The sequence below is a fragment of the Cydia amplana genome, chromosome 7 (genome assembly GCF_948474715.1).
Source record: "Cydia amplana chromosome 7, ilCydAmpl1.1, whole genome shotgun sequence".
NCBI lineage: Eukaryota > Metazoa > Arthropoda > Insecta > Lepidoptera > Tortricidae > Cydia > Cydia amplana.
The window spans coordinates 11194614-11219010 of NC_086075.1; the positions used below are offsets into that span (position 1 = coordinate 11194614).

The following is a 24397-nucleotide window of genomic DNA, read 5'->3' on the forward strand; positions in this document are numbered from 1 at the left end:
TACTATAGAGATAGTTACATATTATCTCAATTTCAATAAGCTTTAGTTCCTTGAGTTCGAGTCGTTTTTGCCTATCTAAATAAACCCACCTTTTGCCTAAGATATCGTTAAATTAAGTAAGTAAAGATTTCCATTGTAGAAAGCTAGCAACAAGCAGTTTTATCGTAAGCGATCTCTTCCAGACAACTTTAGGGTAGCAGGATAGGTATAAAGAACAAAAAGTTCTCGAAACAGGTAGTGCAAAAAAAATATATAAAAATTACACATTAAGCAGACTGTACAGTCAGCAGCAGAAGTTACTAAGCGAGCGAGGTGTTCAAAATTAACTAGACGCGCTCTTATTCTCTTAACAATAAAGTCGCGTCAACTCGTCAAGATCATTTTGAACACCACGCCCCTATACAGTAGTGTACGTATTGTAAATTAGTGTGTGTAGATCATTTTCCTTTGCGTACCTGCGTTTTCTTTGTGTGATATCAATGTCAGACCTGGTCAGACCGAACTTTAGTATGACTGTTTTATCAGACCTTGAATATAATTTATTTCCAATGGCATGATTCAACCAGCGAAATAAAAAAGTAAGCCAGACACTTCCTAGTAAGTATAAGTAATTTTGTTTTTGTAAAAATACAGGCTACGATATGGTTTTTACTACTAGCTGTACGTGTACAGTGGGCCAAAAAAGTGGTCTACCAGTTTTGACAATAGCAGTTTAGCTAATTGACCACCCAGTATCCAGTTTTTGTACTAGTACTAGTTTTTGTTTTACTAAGATAACAGATTATTTAGAAAGGTTTAGGTCTATAAGATCACAATAATGTTATTATTGTTAAGTAGGTAAGTAGGTACCTACTATTAGGTACATAATATACCACATTTCAAATACGAAGGCCCGATTGCACTTGAGACGGTCATTGGGCGTTAACAATAGGATTAGTGATAACAAAAGATACCTGGCTAGACCCTTTTGCTTAAACAATGCAGATTGCACCGACGCGTGCCAATTTGAAGTGCTCCAAATTAGATAACAAAAGGCAAACATTATGAACCCCATTGTTAAGTTTCAAGTGCAATCGGGCCTTGGTATTTGAAATGTAGTATACTATGTACCTAATAGTAGGTACCTACTTAACAATAATAACATTATTGTGATCTTATAGACCTAAACCTTTCTAAATAATCTGTTATCTAATGTAAACTAAGCTTATACCTATGTAGCGGTGTGAAAGCGCCGTGTAAGTAAGGACCTATATATAATTCTTAGCTATTCAACGATAACATTGACATATGATCTTTATTTTCGACCATAATCAATATAATCTTCGGTATGATTAATTTAATCATCTTTTCTAATATGTAGGTCAACAGAGTTCATCATGCACCGAACGCGGCGCGGGCTCGGGGGTTTTCGTGACTCACCCGACTGGTTCTTCCCCGGCTGTGTTACGTCATCAATGCGAAACGTTCGGCAGTACAGGTGTTGCCAGATCACAAGTTATCTTAACATTATCTTTTTTTTCGTATTTTCAATAATGATACGTGTCAAACGTAAGAATATAATTAGAAAAAGTATTTTTTTACAATGCGTCTGTGGTATTATACCAAAGAATTATACATTCAAAAGTAAATTGTATTCCTTAATACTATAGTTCAATTATATTCTTTGCTATAGTTGAACTAGGCAGACTTAGATTGAAAAAAAACCTTTTTAAAGACAACACTGCGTGTATCCATTGCCATTTGAAAGTAATCAATATGGCTTTTTTATGGTAATTGGTTGCATTGAGTGTACATTGTTTTGAATGTGATGTGAATAAGTTTCCTTAAATAATTTTTGTGATACATGTAAAAAAATACTTATTGTAATGTTAAAAGTGAGTTAATCTACTGCTACTGCTGATGACAGAGAATCCGTACTTCAGGAACAATGAAAATAAACAAAAAATCTTTGCAAAATCGATCAGGTATGGACGTTATTTTAAGTACATAGTCGTATTAAATCATCAATCACTTGGCGTAAGTATTTGGACGAATATGGCTGCGTTACTTTTGTTTGCGATATTTAAAAAACGAGATGCAATGCAACATGAATATGAGAGCATTACCGAGCTGGTAATGAAAGTCACTCGCTTCCTAAGAAGCTAGAGATTGTGGGTTTGAATCGGTGTCCGCGGTGAGGGTATTTAGTTATGTATTTATCGTTTATCACATTTTTTTTCCTGCTTCTGAATTATGGATGTTTACTATACCTATGTAGGTATCTATATTTTATTATATGTATCGTCTACTAGTCCTTATAACACGCGGTTTATGGAGCTTAATGCGGAACTAGGTACCTATGTAGATTGAATTGATAATACTCGTTTATTTACTTTTGCTAGCGTTCAATTATGTATAATTATTTTCTTTAATCAACCAATTACATAAATATCTCTCCAGTCAACCAATCTTAACAGGCCGTTATATTTACACATTAATTTGGAACATGTCACACACATATATATCCCCATACTGACAAATAAACGATTTTGTATTTTGTACTGACCGCTCTAAATGGGCCAACCTGTATTGTTATTAAATATTGCGCCTAAGATCCTTCTTTTATTGATTTTCGTTATAAAAATACATTAGATTATCTCTTTGATTAGAACTTGCGAATTAGTGGTAATTAAGCTGGCAACACCTTGGATTGGAACTGTCAAATTGTCAATGTCAGTCAGTCGGAAGCATAGAGTAACTTGTCGGAAGCCAGGGAGATTTCTGCAATTGCGTGCATAGCGTTATTTTTATTTTATTTCGTTTGTTATTTTGATCAGAAGCGGTAGTACCTTGCTCAAGGGAAACATATTAAATTGTGAATAATGATTCAACGTTTTAATTAATAAGTGCATCATGAGCGAACAATTATTAAACCACGTTCAAATGATTTTCTTATTCTAAAGATTTCATTCGGATTTTCCGTGTTCTATTTCGCTCTGGCTAGTGTTTGTACTGTATGTAAGAGTGAGAAGTGGACAATCAAATTATAATTGCAACGTTTACTTAAGTTCTAAAATCAAAATGTCAACAAGTGAGCATGATACTATGAGTGAAGCGGCGTCTTCGCCGCTGTCGTACATGGGGTCCCCGCATCGGTCGCCGTGCCAGCAGGTGCCGCAGTTAGCTAATGTCTTCACAGAACTTTCGTGTGCCGAAATCAATGGCTTAAACGGGATGAAAGGTAAATAAACAATTGCTTTATTTGCTATGGGCGGTATGGCAAACAAAAAGTGTTAACCATAATATTATGATTGCGCTTTAATTTAAGATTTGTAACGATACATGTATGGTCCAGTTAACAAACATCTACACAAGCCAACATTCTAAACATGTTTACAAGACTTTATTGCTGCATGATGACGCGTGCGTTATGCGAGCTGAACTTGTAGCTATTAAAGAAGCTTTGTGTTATGCAAAGAATCTAGCTGATAATGCTCCAGTTGTAATATTATCTGACTCAAAGAGTGCACTTCAACACCTTAATAGTTGTGTTTATGGACAAAGAGGCATGCCTGTCGCATATGAAGCTCTCCAGTTGATTCATGAGTTTATTTGTGATGAAAAGGTTGTCAAAATACAGTGGGTTCCTTCCCACGTAGGGTTGGCAGGAAACGAGGCAGTAGATAAGCTTGCCAAAACCGCTGTAATGGATGGCTCTGTAGTAGATTCTATACCATATTCGAGTGAAGTAATTCCCAGAATTAAAAAAAGATGTTTACAAAAATGGGAATACCATTTCGGAGAAAAAGCTTTATCAAGGGGTGTAGGAATCTGGTACAGAACAATCCAAGCTAGGCCCTTGTGGATACCCTGGTTTGATTCTGCCAACCTTGCTAGAAAAGTGTTAGTCTCGGCTTTCCGAGTCCGGTCCGGACACATTCCTACAAACAAGTTTCTGTGTACGATGGGTGTTAAACCGTCACCACTGTGTCTAGACTGCCAGAAGACTGATGACGTGTTTTGCGTTACATTGCGCTCTCTGTGGATAAGCCGGCACGAAAGCCGAACTGAGCGTCATGTATCTGCAAACACTTGTCCAGTTGCACACTAAGCAGGCCGTCGAGTACCCTAGCTATAATAGTTGCCAGAGAAATAGGTCTGTAATTCGTTTTATCGGATATATCACCGGTTTTATTTTTGATGATAGGGACTACTACCGTTTTTATCATACTTTCGGGCAAGCACGAATGACTAATACAGTGATTAAACAGCATTGATAAGCATCTAGGTAAGTGTGGACCTCTACTCTAGGTAAGCGTACTGCTAATGCTCAACGCTTAAGTAGTATTTCCCGGGAGACTTTCCCCTTTTCATTTCCTTTAAAACTTTAGTGATATCTTTCGCACTAAAACGAACTTGAAGGTCATTCCCGGTCCATTAGTGGACCTTATGCCTTTTGTAATAAGGTTTATGAACTGTCAATTAACAGTATGTGCGATGGTACAGAGCCATCCATGGTGCTTATCAGTATTGAAAATTTCAAATTTTAACCTACTTACTTGGCTGGCGCGATGACCCAAAATGAGTCTTGGCCTCCAACACAAGAGCACGCCACTTTGCTCGGTCCAGAACGGTATCACGCCAGCTTTCGCCGACACCGAGCTCACGGAGATCTGCCTCCACTCTGTCCTCCCAACGATATTTAGGATGACCGACAGGACGGCGTCCCGTTGGTCGACCCAAGTAGGCCCTTTTGGCTGCCCGATCTTCACCCATCCTTTCGAGGTGGCCAAGCCAATGGAGACGATGCACTCTGGTTCAGGAAACTGCCAGTGTCAGGTGTCAATTACCAAGTTGGTGAAATAGGCGCATAGTCATACTAGTAACACGCGCAGGCACATTCTGGATGTATATTATGAAATCAAGTGACTTGAGATGGCTCATTGCTTGTGATAGTGTTGTGTGACCATCTATACATATAATAAAGCTGAAGAGGGTCGAAAGTCTGTACATGGAAGATATTCGAAAAAAAGTTGGTTGGGGATACTTAGAATCGATAACAGAACACGTTCCAACAGTTTTTAGAATTTTTGTCTGTTTGTCTGTTTATCTGTTTGTCTGTTTATTTGACCGCGCATCACGTGAAAACGGCTGAACGGATTTTGATGAAAAATTTACTAATCTGTCAAGAAAATCCCTGGCCACATTTTAGGCTAGAAAAATTAAACCCCTAAAAGGGGGGTGGCCACTACACTCAATTAAGTTATGTTTGCACCTGAATCTTATGGCGCTAACTTAAGAAAGTGGTGCAAACTTTTTTTTTGTGTAGGGACTTTGTAAAAAAAACAGCATTTTTCTTAGTCAATGTCAAACGTCTTTGCAAATACATATTAAATCACATTTATAGAGGGGTCTATCGCGAGTCTATTGACAATAATTAACATTATGTGAAGTGGGTGGTTTGAAAATATGATATCTACCCCAAACTTTTTCATACACTTTTCGTCGGGTAGTTGCACAAATCTCTGTTTTGACATTTTGTTGGGACATCATCATCAGTTAGCCGCGACCACGACCAATGAAACCTGTGTCGAAATGTCGATAAAATAAAGGTAATAAAATAAATTTCGAGATAGGTCCGTCTATAAATGTGAGTTAATATGTGTTCAAAACGCGAAAGTTTTTAAATATTATATGTCTTTGTAAATGTTAACAATTTGGGACTTGCAATTTATACTATTGTTCTGTGTTTAAGCACTGACAGCCTGGACGCTTCTCGGGCCTTCGGCTCTACATGGAGCTCGGCCTTCGGCTTTCGCATTAGATATTCACACCAAAATTTCACGTAAACCATTGCAGCTGTGTCCCTGACATAGCCTCTCTACATTTTTTTCTATCAAAATTTTCGCGCTCGCTACGCTCGCGTTTTTAAGGGCATTCTGGGCATCCTACCAAGCGACTACTACTACGACTTAAGCACTGACATTCTGGACGCTTCGGGCCTTCGGCCCTACGCGGAGCTCGACCTTCGGCCTTCGCATTTAGACACTGATACCATTATTCTGTGATTATGCACTGACATCCTGGACGCTTCGGGCCTTCGACCTTACGCGAAGCTCGGCCTTCGGCCTTCGCATTTAAACACTTATACTATTGTTCTGTGTTTAAGCACTGACAGCCTGGACGCTTCGGGCCTTCGGCCCTACATGGAGCTCGGCCTTCGGCTTTCGCATTAGATATCCACACCAAAATTTCACGTAAATCATTGCGGCTGTGTCCCTGACATAGCCTCTCTCAATTATTATCTATCAAAAAAATTCGCGCTCGCTACGCTCGCGTTTTTTACTTTTAAAGTTAAGCCTACTTTGATAAAGGTGGCATTCTGGGCACCCTACCGAGCGACTTAAGAACTGACATCCTGGACGCTTCGGGCCTTTGACTCTACGCGGAGCTCGGCCTTCGGCCTTCGCATTTAGACACTTATACCATTGTTCTGTGATTAAGCATTGACATCCTGGACGCTTCGGGCCTTCGACCCTACATGAAGCTCGGCCTTCGGCCTTCGCATTTAGACACTTATACTATTGTTCTGTGTTTAAGCACTGACATCCTGGACGCTTCGGGCCTTCGGCCCTAAGCGGAGTTCGGCCTTCGGGCTTCGCATTTAGACACTGATACCATTGTTCTGTGATTAAGCACTGACATCCTGGACGCTTCAGGCCTTCGACCCTACGCGAAGCTCGGCCTTCGGCCTTCGCATTTAAACACTTATACTATTGTTCTGTGTTTAAGCACTGACAACCTGGACGTTTCGTTTCGGGCCTTCGGCCCTACATGGAGCTCGGCCTTCGGCTTTCGCATTAGATATCCACACCAAAATTTCACGTAAACTATTGCGGCTGATCCGACTCATTTTTCTATCAAAAAAAATTCGCGCTCGCTACGCTCGCGTTTTTAATGCGATTTAAAGGGTTAAGCCTACTTTGATAAAGATGGCATTCTGGGCACCCTACCAAGAGTACCAAGCGACTACGACTTAAGCCAATTTTTTTAATTATAAGTTTTTAATTTAAGTGTTATTTATTAAATAATATTAGACCTAAATTCGAAAGTTTGTTAGGAAGTATGGATTTATATGTGTATATTTCTTAACTTTTCATGCTTAGGGTGATTTGACTGGAGGACAGAATTGGATAATATTTGCCATTGACATGATTTGGATAGGTACCTACAGTCAAGGACGTAAAAATACAAAAGTAGTACACTGTATTGTCCGTTATACTCCTACTACTCTGTGTCGTTTAAATAACGTCTAATATTGAAATAAGGGCGAAAAAAAACTATTGGTTTTGGAGTGTAGTTTTGTTTAGTGGTAGGTACCTACCTAATTGTAAAATATTTTATCTGGACTTCAGTCCGCTAATCGTATCCATCTGTCAACTTTACTTCAATTTCCGCCTCCAGGGGAAAGAAAGAGAAATTAGGGATGAATTAGCTTACTGACACAGACCGAATTCCACGCGGGCGGAGCCGCGGGCACAGCTAGTATAATATAATGCGTTTCAGATTAAAGGTAATCCGAGTCAGTCAGAGCCATACTGGAAACAGCAGGCATTTTTATTATGATGTTTTACTAATTTGACATTAAACCCCGGCTCATACCAATGAGTTTTTCGAAACTTATGTACGAAGGGTGCCATTCATTTGGCAAAGTTTTTTATGTACGAAATATCATTTGATATTTACCATTCGATTTTCCGTGAAGGAAAACATTGTGAGGAAACCGGACTAATTCCAATAAGGCCTAGTTTCCCCTCTGGGTTGGAAGGTCAGATGGCAGTCGCTTTCGTAAAAACTAGTGCCTATGCTAATTCTCGGGATTAGTTGCCAAGCGGACCCCAGGCTCCCATGAGCCGTTGCAAAATGCCGGAACAATGCGAGGAAGATGATGAGTGATGACTAATTTGCCATCATTGTGAAATTATACAAATTTGATTCCTTAAATCCCTAACAAAGTGTTCAAGTAAGCAATCTTCCATGAATACATAATACAAGTCTAAATGTAATTTATTACACAATGTATGGTTTCAGAAACATTTAGACTTGCATAAACTTCCCTTATACTATTTGTTTATTTTTCGAAGTACATACACTCATAACTCTGGAGTATTATTATTACAGATTTACAGTAAACAGCCTGAAATCACTGAACTACAATTAGACCATGTAACATGATGTCATGACTGCCAACAAAGCTCTTTACTTATCAGTCCTGCTTTAAGTATGTATGTATACAATACACACATAATGTTTAGGTTTTTCAAGTGAACTATGTGTAGGCAGTGTAGGGAGGTATGTGCTATTGCCCACCCTGTTAACCCACAATCACAATTCGGACTTTTATGAGACGAAGGCGTTATTGTTAGATGTACAAAGAAAAGTAAAGTCGGCAAAAAAGCGTGCATCAACAATTTCATTTTTTAACATTTTTGATCGCTACAATAAAATGGGCAACAGCCGACAACGGACCAGGGCTATAAACCGCGAAAACCGAAATTCGCAAATTGCGGGGATCTTTCTCTTTTACTCCAATAAAGGCGTAATACGAGTGACAGAGAATGATTTGCAATTTGCGAACTTCGGTTTTCGCGGTAGACCCCATTTTAAAATCAACCTTCATGCATTTCAATAAGGTTGACTAGCTCACGTGTCTAAAGGTTAATAAAAGTGGTTTTCCTACAGACAGGCCGTTCCTGCGCATCGTGGAGCAGCCGCAGGACCACTTCCGGTTCCGGTACAGGAGTGAGATGGTCGGCACACACGGCTGTCTGCTCGGCAAAACTAGCACCACCAGTAAAGTCAAGACGCACCCTATGGTCGAGGTATGAAATAGGTTAACAATTTAAAAAAATCCCTGCCCTATATGGCATTAAAACCATTTTTCTCAAACATGCAATGAAATGTCGTCGCTCCGGGCGTTATATCAGGCTTCGAAGTATCACGTTTAGGGCGGAGCAACTTCAGAGAACTGTAAAGGAATTTCATACGAAATTGAAGGCCTAGGCCGGGAAGTAATTTTTTTTTAAATTCTAATGTAAACATGGGGTCTGTGTCCATGAACAGACTAAACAGCCGAATTATATTTTTTTTTTATATTTTTGGTGAATGAATGGTTATCGGACCAAAATATCCGTGTTAACGCCTGTTATACACGAACGTACTGATATTAAGAATACGAATCTGTATGATTCAATGTGTTGATGAATAAATTTAAAATTTAGTCTATACGTAAGTCACCAGAGACCATAGACAATATTTAAAATCCTCTGCATTTATTTTATTTATAGAAATTGAGATTCTTATTATCAGATTGTGTATAATGGCCCTAATAAGGTCTAGTCGAACACTACACACGCGAAATACGGACGACATCCGTAAAAAAAAAACAATTATGGCGGGATTGGAAGGAAAATTAAAAAACTTTTGTTGTGAAGTTGGATTTTTATTATAAAGATTATAAATTTGTTTTTTTGAGTGGTGTGTTTTTTTATTTCATTGCATGTTTGAGAAAAGCACTATACATGCCTAGCCGTGAAAAGGTCTTGCCGGCTTCGTATCACTATCCGGCCTCCCTACGGTCGGCCGGCTATACCTACTCACCCGGCAAGCCCTTCTTTCCCGGCGTCTGCAGTAATGTACTATTATGCCAAAAATGCCTTACATCTTTTGGAATAGAGGTAGCAGCTCTTCAAACTGCTGGATAGATTTGTATCAAACATAGCTAAGAACCACGGCAAGGAAACTCACTTTCACTTTAAAAAACCCGCATGGAAACTGGTCCATTTGTTGGAGAGCTACAATGCCACAGACAGACATTGGCGTCAAACATATAACACCCCTCTTTTTGCGTCGGGGGCAGGCGTGGCTCACTCTGCGATTTCGTCGCTTTGCTACAGGTAGCTAAAAGTACATCCGTTCCACACCAATTTTGGTGGCTAGTCATTAGCCGCGCGTGGCGCTGTCGCCACCTATAGCGGCCATATCTGTGCTGATCGTAACAGACGCGTTTTGTTAGAGAGTGAGTCTTCTGTACCTAGTACTATTATTTATTCTGTGTCGGGGGTTAGAAATAATTAAATCATGTAGGTATTTGTATTTATGTACTGTAAATAATTTCAACTAGTCTTCTTTACTGTAAAATTGTAAATGTTGCTTATCAGAATGTGTTCCCATGTTGAACCATTACAATTACAATGAACAATGAGTCAATGACAATAACAACGCACATTTTATTTTTCTAATCTTCATATTACAACAAGCGTGTTTACAAATAACCATTGATATAAATAAAATAGTACCTAATCTATATTTAGAACGGTATCACACAAAGCTCTATCCTGAAATTCTCAGAATCCAACCGTGTTTTGGACGCCTCGCTACTGTTACCTAATAAAAAGCGTTCTTGTTACATCGATTTAAGATTAAATTTCGCCTGGCCATTGTGAGTACATATTATGATACTAGTATTACTAGTATTGGGCAGGTCGTATGGACCACCATACGTGACAAACACTGCGATAAGTACCAACTTATCGCAGTGTTTGTCACGTAAGCGAAACATGAATGAGCTGTCTTATACGTAGTATAATATCTACACACGCGTTTAGGTACTATTTTAGCAATAAAATTGTCCGGATAATTTTGGACATCTCGCCCGACTAGCTACTTCTTCTGACTGTAACGTCTGCATAATTGCAATTGCAATCCTAGGTATTCTTTACTTTAGTTTTATCTGGGGGCAAAGTCGAGCAAAACAAAGAGGCACGGCCGTACCATCCTTTTCTCGAAGCGATTCAGGCCATTTTCGACGTCCTGTAATTTTGTGCTGGCTGAAGCTAGAACCCTGAATTTTTAGTGACATATAGGGCTTAACATGTTTTAGATATATTCTCAAAAACATTAAATCTGAACATTAATAAGTATATAACTTTGACGTACAATAATTTAAGAATTATTGTACGTCGTCAAAGTTCCTTAGTTTCGACACTGACACTCATTCACTCATTCACTCACCTACAATCATCATAATTCTAAGGCACTTCTAGCATACCCACAAGCTTCAAATTTTAAACATAAGTAAGTAGTTTTCAGCTTATGAAGTCATAGAAAACCTAAAAAATATTGCAATATCAGTCACGTTTTAAAGATAAAGATCTAAGAACTGCATAAGTAAGTTTGTAATCCCATATAAATATATGCTATTACAAAGTTACTGTTGCAGTTCCTACAAATTGTAGGTAACGTAAAGGTACACTACGATGTACGATGTGAGTATGAATAAAGATGTGTTTAGTTATGATATGTGTATACATAGTATGGGTATGGGTACCCGAAAAGAAGGACTGTCTACAAAAAGAGATGAGATCCCATCAAAAACATTACATGTAAAAAGGTGCAAGTCTCGCAATGCTTCTACTACAAAAAAGTTTTGAGATGTAATGTGAAACCAAGTCGGTTATTTCAATCAGTGCCAGGGGGTGTTAAAACCGTATCAATAAGATATCTATAATTTGTAATACATATAATGACTTGGCAATCGCTCATAATGCTTTACTCGTACCGTACTCGGAAATATGTGTAATGCTCAAACTGTAATTAGCGCTATACTAGCGTTATGTTCAATTAGAAATTTAGAATTATTTTTAATAGGTGACGATGATCCTTATGTCATTAATCATTATGCAGCCGTGCGATGGCCAAGTCATTATACGTATTACAAATTAAAGATATCTTATTGATACGGTTTTAACACCCCCTGGCAATGATTAAAATAACCGACTTGGTTTCACATTACATCTCAAAACTTTTTTGTAGTAGAAGCGTTGCGAGACTTGCACCTTTTTACATGTAATGTTTTTGATGGGATTTAGTTTACCCAACTATTACAGTTTTTTTCGTATAGATTTTATGAAACTCGGTAAAAAATGTAGCTTAAATATCACATGGACCACATGGTCCACAGAAACAAAGCAATTGTCACCTCTTTCATTAAAACTGTCTTAGTATTATTGACGCTACGTTGAAACTTGAAACAATAAATTATTAAAACAACCTAACTTATACCGCATAATGTATGGAGCCGCGCAGCATCTTCTTACTCTTACTTCACTTTATATTTTTTACGCGTGAAGTCGTATTACTATTCCTTTGCATATAGGTGCTTCGAGGAATCCCCTATCTAATTAACAAGGCCTAACCACATGTTCTCATTCTGTAGTTGGTGAATTGGAACAAGCGAGCACTGATCCGCTGCAGACTCGCGCAGCACCTCAAGCCGGACGAGCATCCGCACCAGCTGCTCGAGGACGAGCAGGAAGACAGAGACGTCAACGCGGAGGTGCCGGAGCGCGGCAGCTACCGGGTCGGGTACGTACATGTTCCTGTAGCTACGAGCGAGCATGGGGCCGCTGCAGGCTCGTGCTCAAGCCAACCGCACCAGCTCGAGGACGAGCAGGAAGACCGAGACGTCAGCGCGGAGGTGCCGGAGCGCGGCAGCTACCGGGTCGGGTACGTACATGTTCCTGTAGCTACGAGCGAGCATAGGGCCGCTGCAGGCTCGTGCTCAAGCCAACCGCACCAGCTCGAGGACGAGCAGGAAGACCGAGACGTCAGCGCGGAGGTGCCGGAGCGCGGCAGCTACCGGGTCGGGTACGTACATGTTCCTGTAGCTACGAGCGAGCATGGGGCTGCTGCAGGCTCGTGCTCAAGCCAACCGCACCAGCTCGAGGACGAGCAAGACAGAGACGTCAGCGCGGAGGTGCCGGAGCGCGGCAGCTACCGGGTCGGGTACGTACATGTTCCTGTAGCTACGAGCGAGCATGGGGCCGCTGCAGGCTCGTGCTCAAGCCAACCGCACCAGCTCGAGGACCAGGAAGGAGCAGGAAGACCGAGACATCAGCGCGGAGGTGCCGGAGCGTGGCAGCTACCGGGTCGGGTATGTCCTGTACACCCTGCCGCAAAATAGCGTGGCCACTTTATGAGCATGGATACAAATGTGTCTACGCAATTTTGCAGCGCGCTGTACATTTATGTGAGCGCCGACCGTCCAGAGGCGCCCTCAATTCGTAATCCCCATAATCTTAGCATGGTAGACTTTAAACTAAGTAGAGATGAGTTATAACTGTGTCACAAGGAGTTTTTGACAATAACTGCATATGATTTCCCCTAGAATTAGTTGTCACCTTCCTGTTCGCATTGTTGACAGTTTTGCTGGCATGGGCATCATACACACGGCTAAGAAAGATGTGCCTACTCTGCTGTTCAAGAAATATAAGGAGAGACAAGGAAAACTTATCGACAACAGAGAAGTGAGTAGTCTTATATGTAATGTGTTATGTATGTGTGTTAATTAGATAAATAACTGCTGCCTATATTAATTTAGTAGGTTGTAGCTTAGTAGGTTGAGTAGGTAGGTATTTGTCATAATTTTTGGGGTACCTAGCCTCTATTATTCATATTTTTTTATGGCTGACATTTTACATATTTAAAGATTAATTATCTGACATAGTAAGTGACAAAAAATCAGTATCGTGCCTTTCTTCTTACGTCCCGCTAGGGTTTTAAATTTCAAGTCCATTGAAGTGAGCAATTGTCTGTTTTAACCCAATGAGACAAAATTACGGATAATAATTACATTTTATACGAAGAATGGAAAAAGTAATATAGTCCGCAAACATTGTTGTTCTCTTTTCACGTGCTCTAATACAGCTCTCTTGCAAACGTCACTTTACTTCTAATAACTAAACTATTACTTTACAGTTTATACTTGTACTTGGCTCAATAAATATTATACGCCCCGCCTGGCAATACCGAGAACTAACTCATAACATTATCATAATAGCGTCGCGGTAGTTAGATATCGACATTACGCGTATATTGCATCCTTATTGCTGCCAAAAATATCTGTTATCTGAGAATAGGTATCTCAAACGATGCTTATTGTAGAGAATGTCTTTTATATCCTAAAGTTTCAGAGATTTTTACTGTTCATTCTCTTATCAATCCTCGTAAGACTAACCATACAACATTTTTGATAAGCGAGTTTGAAGTTAGTTATAAATTGCGTTGTTTTTTTAAATCTATGTAACAAAGAAATGCTATTGTACGAGTATTATAGAGACGTACTTTTTTTACAGGACTCGCTTAAAGCATTTGTTTTGTCACTTGTGTAAAGAAGTAGCGAGATTATTTGTGTACTCTGAAATGTTGCCCTTTTGGTAGCATAAATTGAAGTTGATATTATGCGCTAAATTTTGTTGTAAGGCGTTTGTGTTGCAAGTATATTGTAGGTTAAAAACGCGGCACAAAGGTACGCTGTAACTGAACGACTTATTGTACATATAGGTGTACGGGTGCCATCAAAAATATGTAACCAGTTTTGCACCTTATTTCATTGTAATAAAACCAAAAATGTATACATATTTTTGACAAGAAGTGTACAGCTAAGAATGGGCGTGCTCTATCTGCCAGTTTCTTATACGTGACCACAGTTCGAACTTCACAGACCTTATTTAATGTTGATGTTTACGTCGGGCGAACGTTGCTTGCTCCTATTGTTTGGTTTATCTAGATATTTAGTTCTTGAAGTTCGCCCATTGAGTAAGCAAATAAAATAGTTACTCGTAGGTAACTTGCCGAATTTGTTTATTGAACGCGAGTGACGATGGCGACTTTGATGAATTGACTTATTTTTACGATTATACTCTACTTTTGAAAACATTATGCGGATAATGTGCAAGCTTCACAAGTTGAACGAGTCGTAAAGTGCACGTTTAGAACAGAGTCAAGGTATGATTTTGGTATTGTTTTGTTGAATGCCCGGTATCGTATTAAACAGTGAACTTTATCTATACCCACTATTTTGTTTCTCGAAATCGGTTGATAGATGATAAAGTTCTGGGTATTAAATAAAAACAAAACACAATGATCACAAAAAACTGTCAGTCAGATAAACCTAGAAAAAGCGAATAGTTTTCACTATAGGTATATTTTTTGTTTTATTTAATAGCTTCGGGGTGCTCAAACTTTTTGTTACCACTTGTTCTCCCTTCAAATAATAATGAATAACTCACTTTTGTCGCCAAGTGTTATATTTATTGCTCACCCACTTTAGTTCAGGTTCAGTTTATTTAGCTCACTGAAGTGGTTTTGATAAGTTTTTGTTGTTTCTGTTGCATTTGGGTTATGTTTACGTTATTTATTTGTATTGTGTGTTTTCTGTACCTATTCTAAATTATATATTTCATAGAAAGGTTAGCTCAGTCTAACACGAATATTATTATAACTAGTACCTACGATTTTACGTATGGTAAAATATGCTTTCGTTTACATAAATGTAACTTACTAAAATTACAAAGCTGAGCTCTTAGCTAGGATGATGATATAATGTTGCTGCAAATTTATTTCTAATCCAAAGTCTTACTAAGAAAGTACCTAATACATATAATAAAATCTAATAAAATACCTAATAAAGGCTGGTCTAGCCATACAAATTATCAGGACTTAATTTTAAACAATTGATACAACAACAATATATCTCATTTATACTTGGTCAACCAGATCTTGACAGTAGAAAAAGGCGGCAAATTTGAAAAATGTAGGCGGGAAGGGATATCGTCCCATAAAAAAATTGAATTTCGCGCCTTTTTTTACTGACAAGATTTGGTTGACCAGCTATACCTATTATTTATACTTTAGGCACCTTAACTTCCTGTGCCTGTTGATGCCTATGACTTTATCATAATACCACAACCTTGCTTCCCTCAGTCAGTTATAAACATTGACGCGCGGCGGTCGGACTGACCGAATACGTCCGTAATTTAAAAAGTTACCAACTTTGAGTGACGCGTGCGCACTGGCATATAATCCCAAATTTAAAAAGTGAAATTAAACAGTTATGCAGGGAGTTGGGGTGTTCTATTTTACGGCACGTAACATGAAGCGCGCCAGAGCGGCCAGAGTCAAAGGTGAGTTTTTTTTTCTAGCTCATGAGCTACTGCGAGACGGAGGCGCGAGGTATCAATCTGAACATCGTGAGGCTGAGGTTTAGCGCGCACGATATCGACACAGACCGGGAGATCTGCGCTGTATTCTCCGAGCCTATACATAACATGAGTGAGTTTTTGTTGTTAGATCTTATTTGTTTTTTTATTATTATTAAAAAATCAAGCTGAGTACCTACTCAGCTTGATTTTTTTGTACCTACCTAGGTACATGTTATTCAGACCAATATATTTATGTAATATTTCATTTATTTTGTTTCTTCTAATCAACAATGTTTTGATTCCACATTCATTAACACATTCATTGCCACCCAGCCAAACAAGACATGCGCGCCAGGACACAAAAAAATTCGTCATATAAAGCTGTAGTACCACGATCCCGACTATCGGGTCGTACGGCCTGGGAACGAAATCATAAATACAATACCCGACAGTCTGGTTTTCGGCACTGAATGTGTTAAAGAACATTACTTTCACAAGGTTTTATTTAGCCTGCAGTGTTTGTAGGTATGCATGTAGCTAGTATATTGACAAACTTAAAAAATCGAGCCGGTCTTATGATTATAACGTAACAAAGATTCTTTATTCTTTATTCTTTAAATAAATACAGGTATAAGTTTACAGCTCTAGATATGCCAAAACACTTATACTGTTAATACAAAGTCATTATAACTATTACATATGTAGAGATTAAAAAAAGGCCTGAAACTATACTAATTTACATAGGTACTCGTAGAGTTAAAAAAAAAATACTTTGTAAATCCTGATACTATACTAATTTACATAGGTTGAGTTTAAAAACATCCTGATACTATGCAGTAAGGACGGCCACTTGTCTGCGAATATGTCTGCGTTTTGGATTGTAGCTAAGAAGTTATTGAGTAATTCTATTGCTCGGTACGTGGGTGCGTTCGAACCGTGATAGGTGCGAACATTTGGATATGCGAACAGGTTTCTGGCTCTACGTGCGCTTCGCCCTACTGCAGCTATGAAAAGAAAGGTGGTCGTAGGAAGTCTGTAAAATAACAAAGTAAGCCCACTGAGTTTAGACTCATTAGAATTATTAAAATTTTCTCAATTTAATGTATGAATTAGTTAATTACTAGGTGAAAGTTTAACACTCTCAGCGCCATATGGCAATATTTTGACTACAGCAGCAGGCCACTATATTTTTAGAGACTTTACGGTCCCGCCACGTAAGCTGCCGGCAGTCCACTAAAGTTCGAGTGCCGCAGGCTACTGTGAAAATTCATTAGATTTAACTGCCTTTCCCGGCAGGCCATGTACCTAGGCTGCGGGGAATGAGTTAGAACTGCATAAGAAATGCCGGAGCAGAGTCTTCTAGTTATGATGATAATAATATTACAGGAATAGAAAAAACATTACAATACGTTCCCTTAATTTTTATTTTTATCATTTTTCTTGTAGCAGCAGCCGATAGACACTGGTTTGCTGTGTGGCATCTAGGTAAGGCGAAGAAGATAATAAGTAATAACGTCCAATATAAATCCATGTCATAGGTCATAGTAAAATACTCTATTACGAGAATGACGGTTATTCTCGTTTGATTTTTGCCTGCTGGGTATAGAGGATTACTTGTTAAGACCGAAAAATTACACTTGGCCTGCTGGTAAAGTTATTAAAAAACGAACTAGCCTGCAACATTTGAATCTATGTGGCCGCCAGCAGCTTTCCTGTCCTGCCAGTAAAGTTACTAAATAAATATCTATAGCAGCCTGCTGGACTCGAATTTTTGAGGGCGGTCGGCAACTCACATGGCCTTCATTATGAGAAATTTCGTTTAGAGCAAATGAAATGTCTTCATGGCGCTAAGAGTGTTAAGAAAAAAAAAGTACAGTCGGCAGTTTGTTTTTAATAACATACAAAATTGCAATATGTTTAGATACATCTCGATGTATTATGTACATGTGTAGTGTGTGCCTGTGTTATCTATGTCTGTTGTTATGTGTTGTTGCTAATGTTGCTATGGTTTCATAAAAAGTAAGTGGGTTTTTAATTGTTTGAGCGAACATAAGCTTGTACATGTGGAAAACATAGACTAGGAATCCTCTAGACTGAGTTTAGAGCAATTATTTCATGAAACCGATGCTGCCAAAAATACGGGGGTGCGGGGGGACGAGGTGAGCGAATCCCGTGCCGTGATTGGTCCGTTCAAAGACACGGACCAATCACGGCACGGGATTGACTCGAAGATGGAGTAAAACTACCGTATGAGTGGCAGAACTGGCACAGGGGGTAGCGTTACTATGCTCAGTCTAGAGGATGTCTTGTCTGTGGTGGAAAATTTGTAATAATTGTATGGTAATGGCAGTTTCTTGGTTTATACTGCCACGTGAAATCAACCTTAATAAAAAGCGTGAAATCTACTTTAAGAGCGTACTCCCATCTTAAAGGCCGGCAACTCACTTCCGACACCTCTGGTGTTGCGGGTGTCCATGGCCGACGGTAATTGCTTGCCATCACGCGGTTCATCTGCTCGTTTGCCTACATCATTAGAAAAACAGCAAACCCGACGTCCGAATACGGCCGTTTACTCAGAATCGTCTATAATCTGCGCTGAAGTGGCAAAAATAGCTTTAAGCATGTATAATTGTTGCCGCTTTGTTAATATCCGAAGGTCGAATGATTCACTTTAGATTATTATGTTTAACTGATATATGGTTCAGTAATGTAAACGTCTCGATGCCTAATCACAATAATCTGTCTTCTGTTGTTGTATTTAAAGTCGACTGAGCATTTGCCGTATTTGCACTGAGCACTCACTGTTTGTTATGGACTATTCATTGATAGTTGTATATTTAATTACGGCTATTTCACGATCTCAAAATGTTCAATCCAGCTCAAAACTTTATTGAACTCAAATTACAAATACCTACTTACCTACATACGTATACGGCGTGATAAAAAGCATGTCAAATCAGTAAAAGTGGTAAGCTAGCTGCTACTGTATAAGTACATATATGTAAAATGACTACTATAAAACTTTTGTTAAACAACTTTAAAAAATTATGAATCCTTTAGACTTCCTGTTTTTCATACAAAATAAATATTGCCTTCAATGTACGCTGACATCGGTGTGATTGGCGTTGCTTGTCACGCTTTAAACATAACAAAATTTGCAGTACATTGCGTCTTAGAATAAACTTTAAAGTGTAATAAAAAATCAAAACATAAGTTATTTTTAAAAGTTGCTGAACAAATGTTGGTCACTTTGAGGAGTACAGCTTACAGTTTAATTAATGCTCCTATTACAGGAAACACTCTGTATAATATAACGTAATTTGAAGCCGCCTTCCGTGCAAACAGTTTGTTATAATAACAATGAAAGCTTGAGTATTCTAGTATTAACTGTATCTCACTTTAATAACCGATGGTGGACCTTATCCCGTTGTAATAAAAGTTATAAATGGTCAACTCTAATAGCGACTATGGTAAATTGGTAATTAGGTATAATATTTTAGCAACCAGAACTTTACAGCCTCTATTATGAAAATGCTAACTTGTACACCGGATTCTGTGGCTTGGAAACCTGTAAATGTATATCGAATATCCAACCTGTTTGGTTTAATATTTTAAATTCCACCAATTTTTGCTACTCTCTTTTTCTGGCTACGTAAAAGACGGAACTAAAAGATAAAATAAATGTTTATATTACGGATAATGTTATAGTTGTTCATACATAACAATAAAAGCCTAAGCAGACACCTTTTGTGTCTAAGTGCCTATTTCCCGTTAATCATATAATTTTATTGCAAACATTTATTAATTTAAACTGTGATTCTGTTATCGTTCGTTCCTGACGTCATCATTATTCCCTAAGATGACATAATACAGTCGACTCTCGTTAATTCGAAACTCGAAGGACTTTTAAAATATTACGAATTATCGAGAGTTTGAAATAGCAAATGGTTCGAAATTTTGGAGAGAAAAAATATGAAAGTTCGAATTATTGAGTAGGTAGATAGGTAATACTCAAATATTGATTAACTGCTAAATTTTTTACAATATCAAAAAGTGCACTGTTCAATGCACATTGCTGAGACTGATCTGAAAATACTTTTGCAACATCACTCCCACCTACCTCCATTTTTACGATTAACTCCTTCTTTTCAGCAATCATCAAGCATTTATACTTTTTAGGACTCATAACTAACACCAACTTTTAATCTGTACACATATCCAACGAAAGAGTGCAATGACGAACTTGAACTTGTCTCAAAATGTGCGGTTTATTATTACCTCTGTGAGGTCTGCACCGTCTCCAATCTGATAACTTTGAATTGTAGACTGTTTGACGCCTATGAGTTCGAATTAACGCGTCGTTTTGTTACTTAGCGATGATTATTTTTGTTCGAATTACCAAGTGCTTAAAAATGTATTGATTTATTTCGAAATATAAAGAGATATTCTAGGGAACTCGTGATAACTTCGAATTATAGAGAGGTTCGAATTATCGCAGGTTTGAATTAACAAGAGTCGACTGTATGACATTGTACTAGCTTTTATCAACTTAATTATATTGCGCTATTGTTGACTCAAGTTTACAAGTTTTAAACTCATACATACGAGTCTGTGTATTTTTATTTAATCTCTTGTGGTCTTACCAATGAATTCTCTGTAAATGGTTAAGGTACGTTTACCATAAAGCTTGTTTAGTCTATAAGTAATCTTGTCGTGGTGTATGGTAAATGTCTTTAATCCAGGTTATATTAGGAGATTACAGGTAATGGGTACTTAATAAAGGAATTTTAGTTTTTAAGGGGCCCGCTTTAAGGCCTGTGCACACCGGATGCGTGTGCGTAGACGTGTACTTGTGCGTTGTATTATAAAGATCCTTATAAGAGACGGCACACCGCTGGCGCGACGTGTGCGTGTGTACGGCTCAAACATTTTAGCCCACGCGCATGTGCAGGTATACACACACGCAGCCCGTTCTCTCTGGCCTTTAATAATCGCTTTCAACCAGGCGGACCGTGTGGTTATTTACCACCATTGTAATAAGTCTTGTTTATTTGTTTCCAGAAAGCGCAGCAACCAACGACCTAAGGATATGCCGTATAAGCAAATTCCATGGCCGTCCCAAAGGCGGCGAGGACGTTTATATTCTAGTGGAGAAAGTCAATAAGAGTAAGTTAACGTTTTTTATTACCCTTAAACCATTTATGAAAGAAACAAATACTTTTTAAAGTTGTGCCCTTTTTCTTAATTCTATAGTTCAAACATTTCACTAAGGTTCATATACCGTTACACTTACTATGATCTTAAAGTCTAATGATATATGAATAAGGTTCATAAACGTTTACTAAAGTTAGCAAGCCGATAATAATCGTTTGTCCCTTTCCATCATACTAATACGTCGGAAAGGGACACACGATTATTATCGGCTTGTCAACTTTAGTAAACGTTTATGAATAAGGGGGTAAGTTTGGGTAAACCTCATCGCCGTCGTTTTATGGACCTTTCAAAGTGCACATTTTTTATAACCCTTTTTATAAGAAACAATTAAGTCTGCACTTTTTATAACTACGCGACTATTAGGGTAATAAGTAACGGATGATGAATGGTAATGATTTTACTATTATGTCTTTAAAGTCTTTATTTGGTATACCCATTCACAAGATGACACGTGCATTGGCCAGATGTCAAATAAACTATACATTATTGCGAAACACAAACTTCTCGCGGACTTCACACAAATGCGATCGGTAATTTAATGACACTGTCATAAACCAATATTTAAAGCTTAGCAAAGTACTTTTCAAAGTTCTGTTTATTCGTCAAAAACTGATAAAAATGTGGACTTTATCCACAAGAATGGCAAAGTAATAAGATGAAAATATTGGGTTGTTTCCTTATGTTGAATATGACTTTTAAGTGTTGATTTTTTGTTTCGCTCGGTAGCAAATTCTTTTAATCGTGCATTGAAACCCTTAAACGCTCAAGTTTCCACGTTTCAAAACACTTTGATAATCTTTCGCTTGCTCGAGTATCAATATTAGCAAGAGGACAATAACTATTAATTATTATTTTAATTTGATAATTGTTGAAAAATATTTAGTATTATTTAGTTAATGATTGTCAGCTTTAATCCTTAAAATATTTATCAATTTCATAATTTAATCTCTTATTAATAATTTAGAATATTATGTATAATGACATTAATGACTTAATCTGAGGATTAATATTCATTAGTCAATTAGCAAATCGCACTGAACTTGTAAGTATATAACTTGTAAGTATATGTCGGTAAATCACCTGGCGGCATAAAGGCCTGTTTACACATTGATTAGTGCGAGTTGATACGTTGTTTACTAAACGCAAGTAAGAAATGTATATTTAGCGCCCTAGAGTTATATTGTAAGTTCGTTGGAGTGATTTCATTAATTTGATGATAATACATATTATTACTAATTTATGGCTTTATTCATAAACGGCTGCTAACTTAATCAGTTGATGATCTTCGTTTGTCCCTATCTGTCGTTATGCCATAGGAGAGGGACAAACGACGATCATCAGCTGATTAAGTTAGCAGACGTTTATGAATAACGGGTTTAGTTGTTACTCGCAAACCAAACCATACCGCAAAACTCGTAATGTGGATTATTATTATGTACTATTTATTGATTGTACATCTATAATTACAAAATATTATGTAAACAGCTCATTTGTGTACAACAAAGGCACGTACGTTTGTTCTAATATTGCAATTAGGCATGTATTGATCTTTTATTATTTATAGGTTGAATAATTTAAGTGTTTTAGCTTCAGCTTTAGCAATTGGACAAATACAGATTCTCCTAATACTATAACAATTAAGAGAAATCTTTTTTATAAATAATTAAAGAAACCCGATGATTTCTTTAAATATTTATGTAAGGAGTACGAGTTCTAAGTGTTTTTTAGTCAATTCTAGAAGTATTTTAAATATATGTTCAAACGGGTCACTCACGTACACTCACTGACTTTTGCTCGAAAATTCCTCATCAAAGGAGCATCATCTGATATGGAGTGAAACATTTTGAGCAATCTCGATGTGTCTCACAGAAGTTTTGTTATTAAAATGGTTGATTTTTTCCTCAGAAAACATCGAGATCCGCTTCGTGGAGCGGAACGAAAATAATGAAGAGGTTTGGTCGGCCAAAGCGCACTTTCTGCAGAGCGACGTTCACCACCAATACGCTATCGTGTTCAGGTAAGTGCCAGTTGTCCTTAAAGCTTAAAACTCATCCTTATTATCTAGGCAACAGAGTTCAAGCAAAATTTTCAATTGAGTGACTGTGTAAAAATAGTTGGAGTAAGACCTACATAAATAGGTATGCACTTTGGAGTGTGGGGTATGAACAAACGTTGATAAAATAGTCTGTACGTTTTATTTCCTAGCATAAGTTAGGTTAGGTACCTACTATTCAGCCTCTTTTGTTACGATGTATGAACTTTTTAAAAGCGTCAAGAGAGAGAATTCACCCAAAAGACACCGACAAGTTACAGGGACTTACTAAACACGGACAAGCCAGGGTTTTTAGTAGAAAAAGGCGGAAAGTTTGAATATTTTTGGCGTAAGATCAATCTCCCATACAATTTTTTTAATTTCGCGCCGTTTTCTACTGTCAAAGTTGGCTTGCCGGAGTATTCGCTTATCACACTGATGCTAAATCCGCAAGCTCTGGTATGTAAGCGAGACAGCGCTATGCACGTATGAAGCTATATCCCGCTCCGCTCGTACAACGGAAGCGCGTCTGAAGACCGCTTACGAAATGTTTTGTGTTCAGGACACCAGCATACCAGGACCAGCAGATAACCTCCGACGTGAAAGTGTCCGTGGAGCTAGTGAGGCCATCTGACGGGCGCTGCAGCGACCCTAAGGAGTTCACGTATCGGGCAGACCCGCTCTCCAATAAAACCAAAAAGAGGAAGACCAACACGCAGTCGCCTTATGATTCCTTTAGCAGCACTGGCTCTTTAGGTAACACCACCTACTCTAGCTTATATCAGATTCAGATTCAGATTATTTATTGGTAAAACAAATACAATGTTTTTACACGTCATACATTTAGGCAGGTACATAATTTATATATTTATATTTACATTATTCATTATTGTATTAATGTAATTAATTAAATTACTATTACTTACATCATTCGTTTAATTTAGTAACTACATAAATTCATTGACGTTATAACACGCTAGTTCAATGAGCAAGCTCTTTAATTTTTTTGTGAAAATTGCCTCACTAGTGGAGTTTCTAATATCGAATGGAACACGATTATACAATTTATCGACAGGGAAGTATAGTGTAAAGATCAAAGGATCCTTTGATGAAGCGAAAATGTTGTTGA

At 38.0% G+C, this 24397-nt stretch overlaps 1 protein-coding gene across 1 annotated transcript in view; it reads left to right on the forward strand.

Moving 5' to 3' along the window:
* Positions 1-2757: 2757 nt before the first annotated feature.
* LOC134649663 (uncharacterized) overlaps positions 2758-24397 on the forward strand; it is a 33792-nt gene continuing 12152 nt past the window's right edge. The window contains exons 1-8 of the mRNA XM_063504502.1: positions 2758-3220; positions 8722-8861; positions 12257-12405; positions 13244-13346; positions 16023-16152; positions 21084-21188; positions 23142-23253; positions 23831-24024. Of these exons, the coding sequence (XP_063360572.1) occupies positions 3061-3220; positions 8722-8861; positions 12257-12405; positions 13244-13346; positions 16023-16152; positions 21084-21188; positions 23142-23253; positions 23831-24024 (1093 nt within the window). The 5' untranslated portion in view covers positions 2758-3060. The remainder of the gene's footprint in view (positions 3221-8721; positions 8862-12256; positions 12406-13243; positions 13347-16022; positions 16153-21083; positions 21189-23141; positions 23254-23830; positions 24025-24397) is intronic.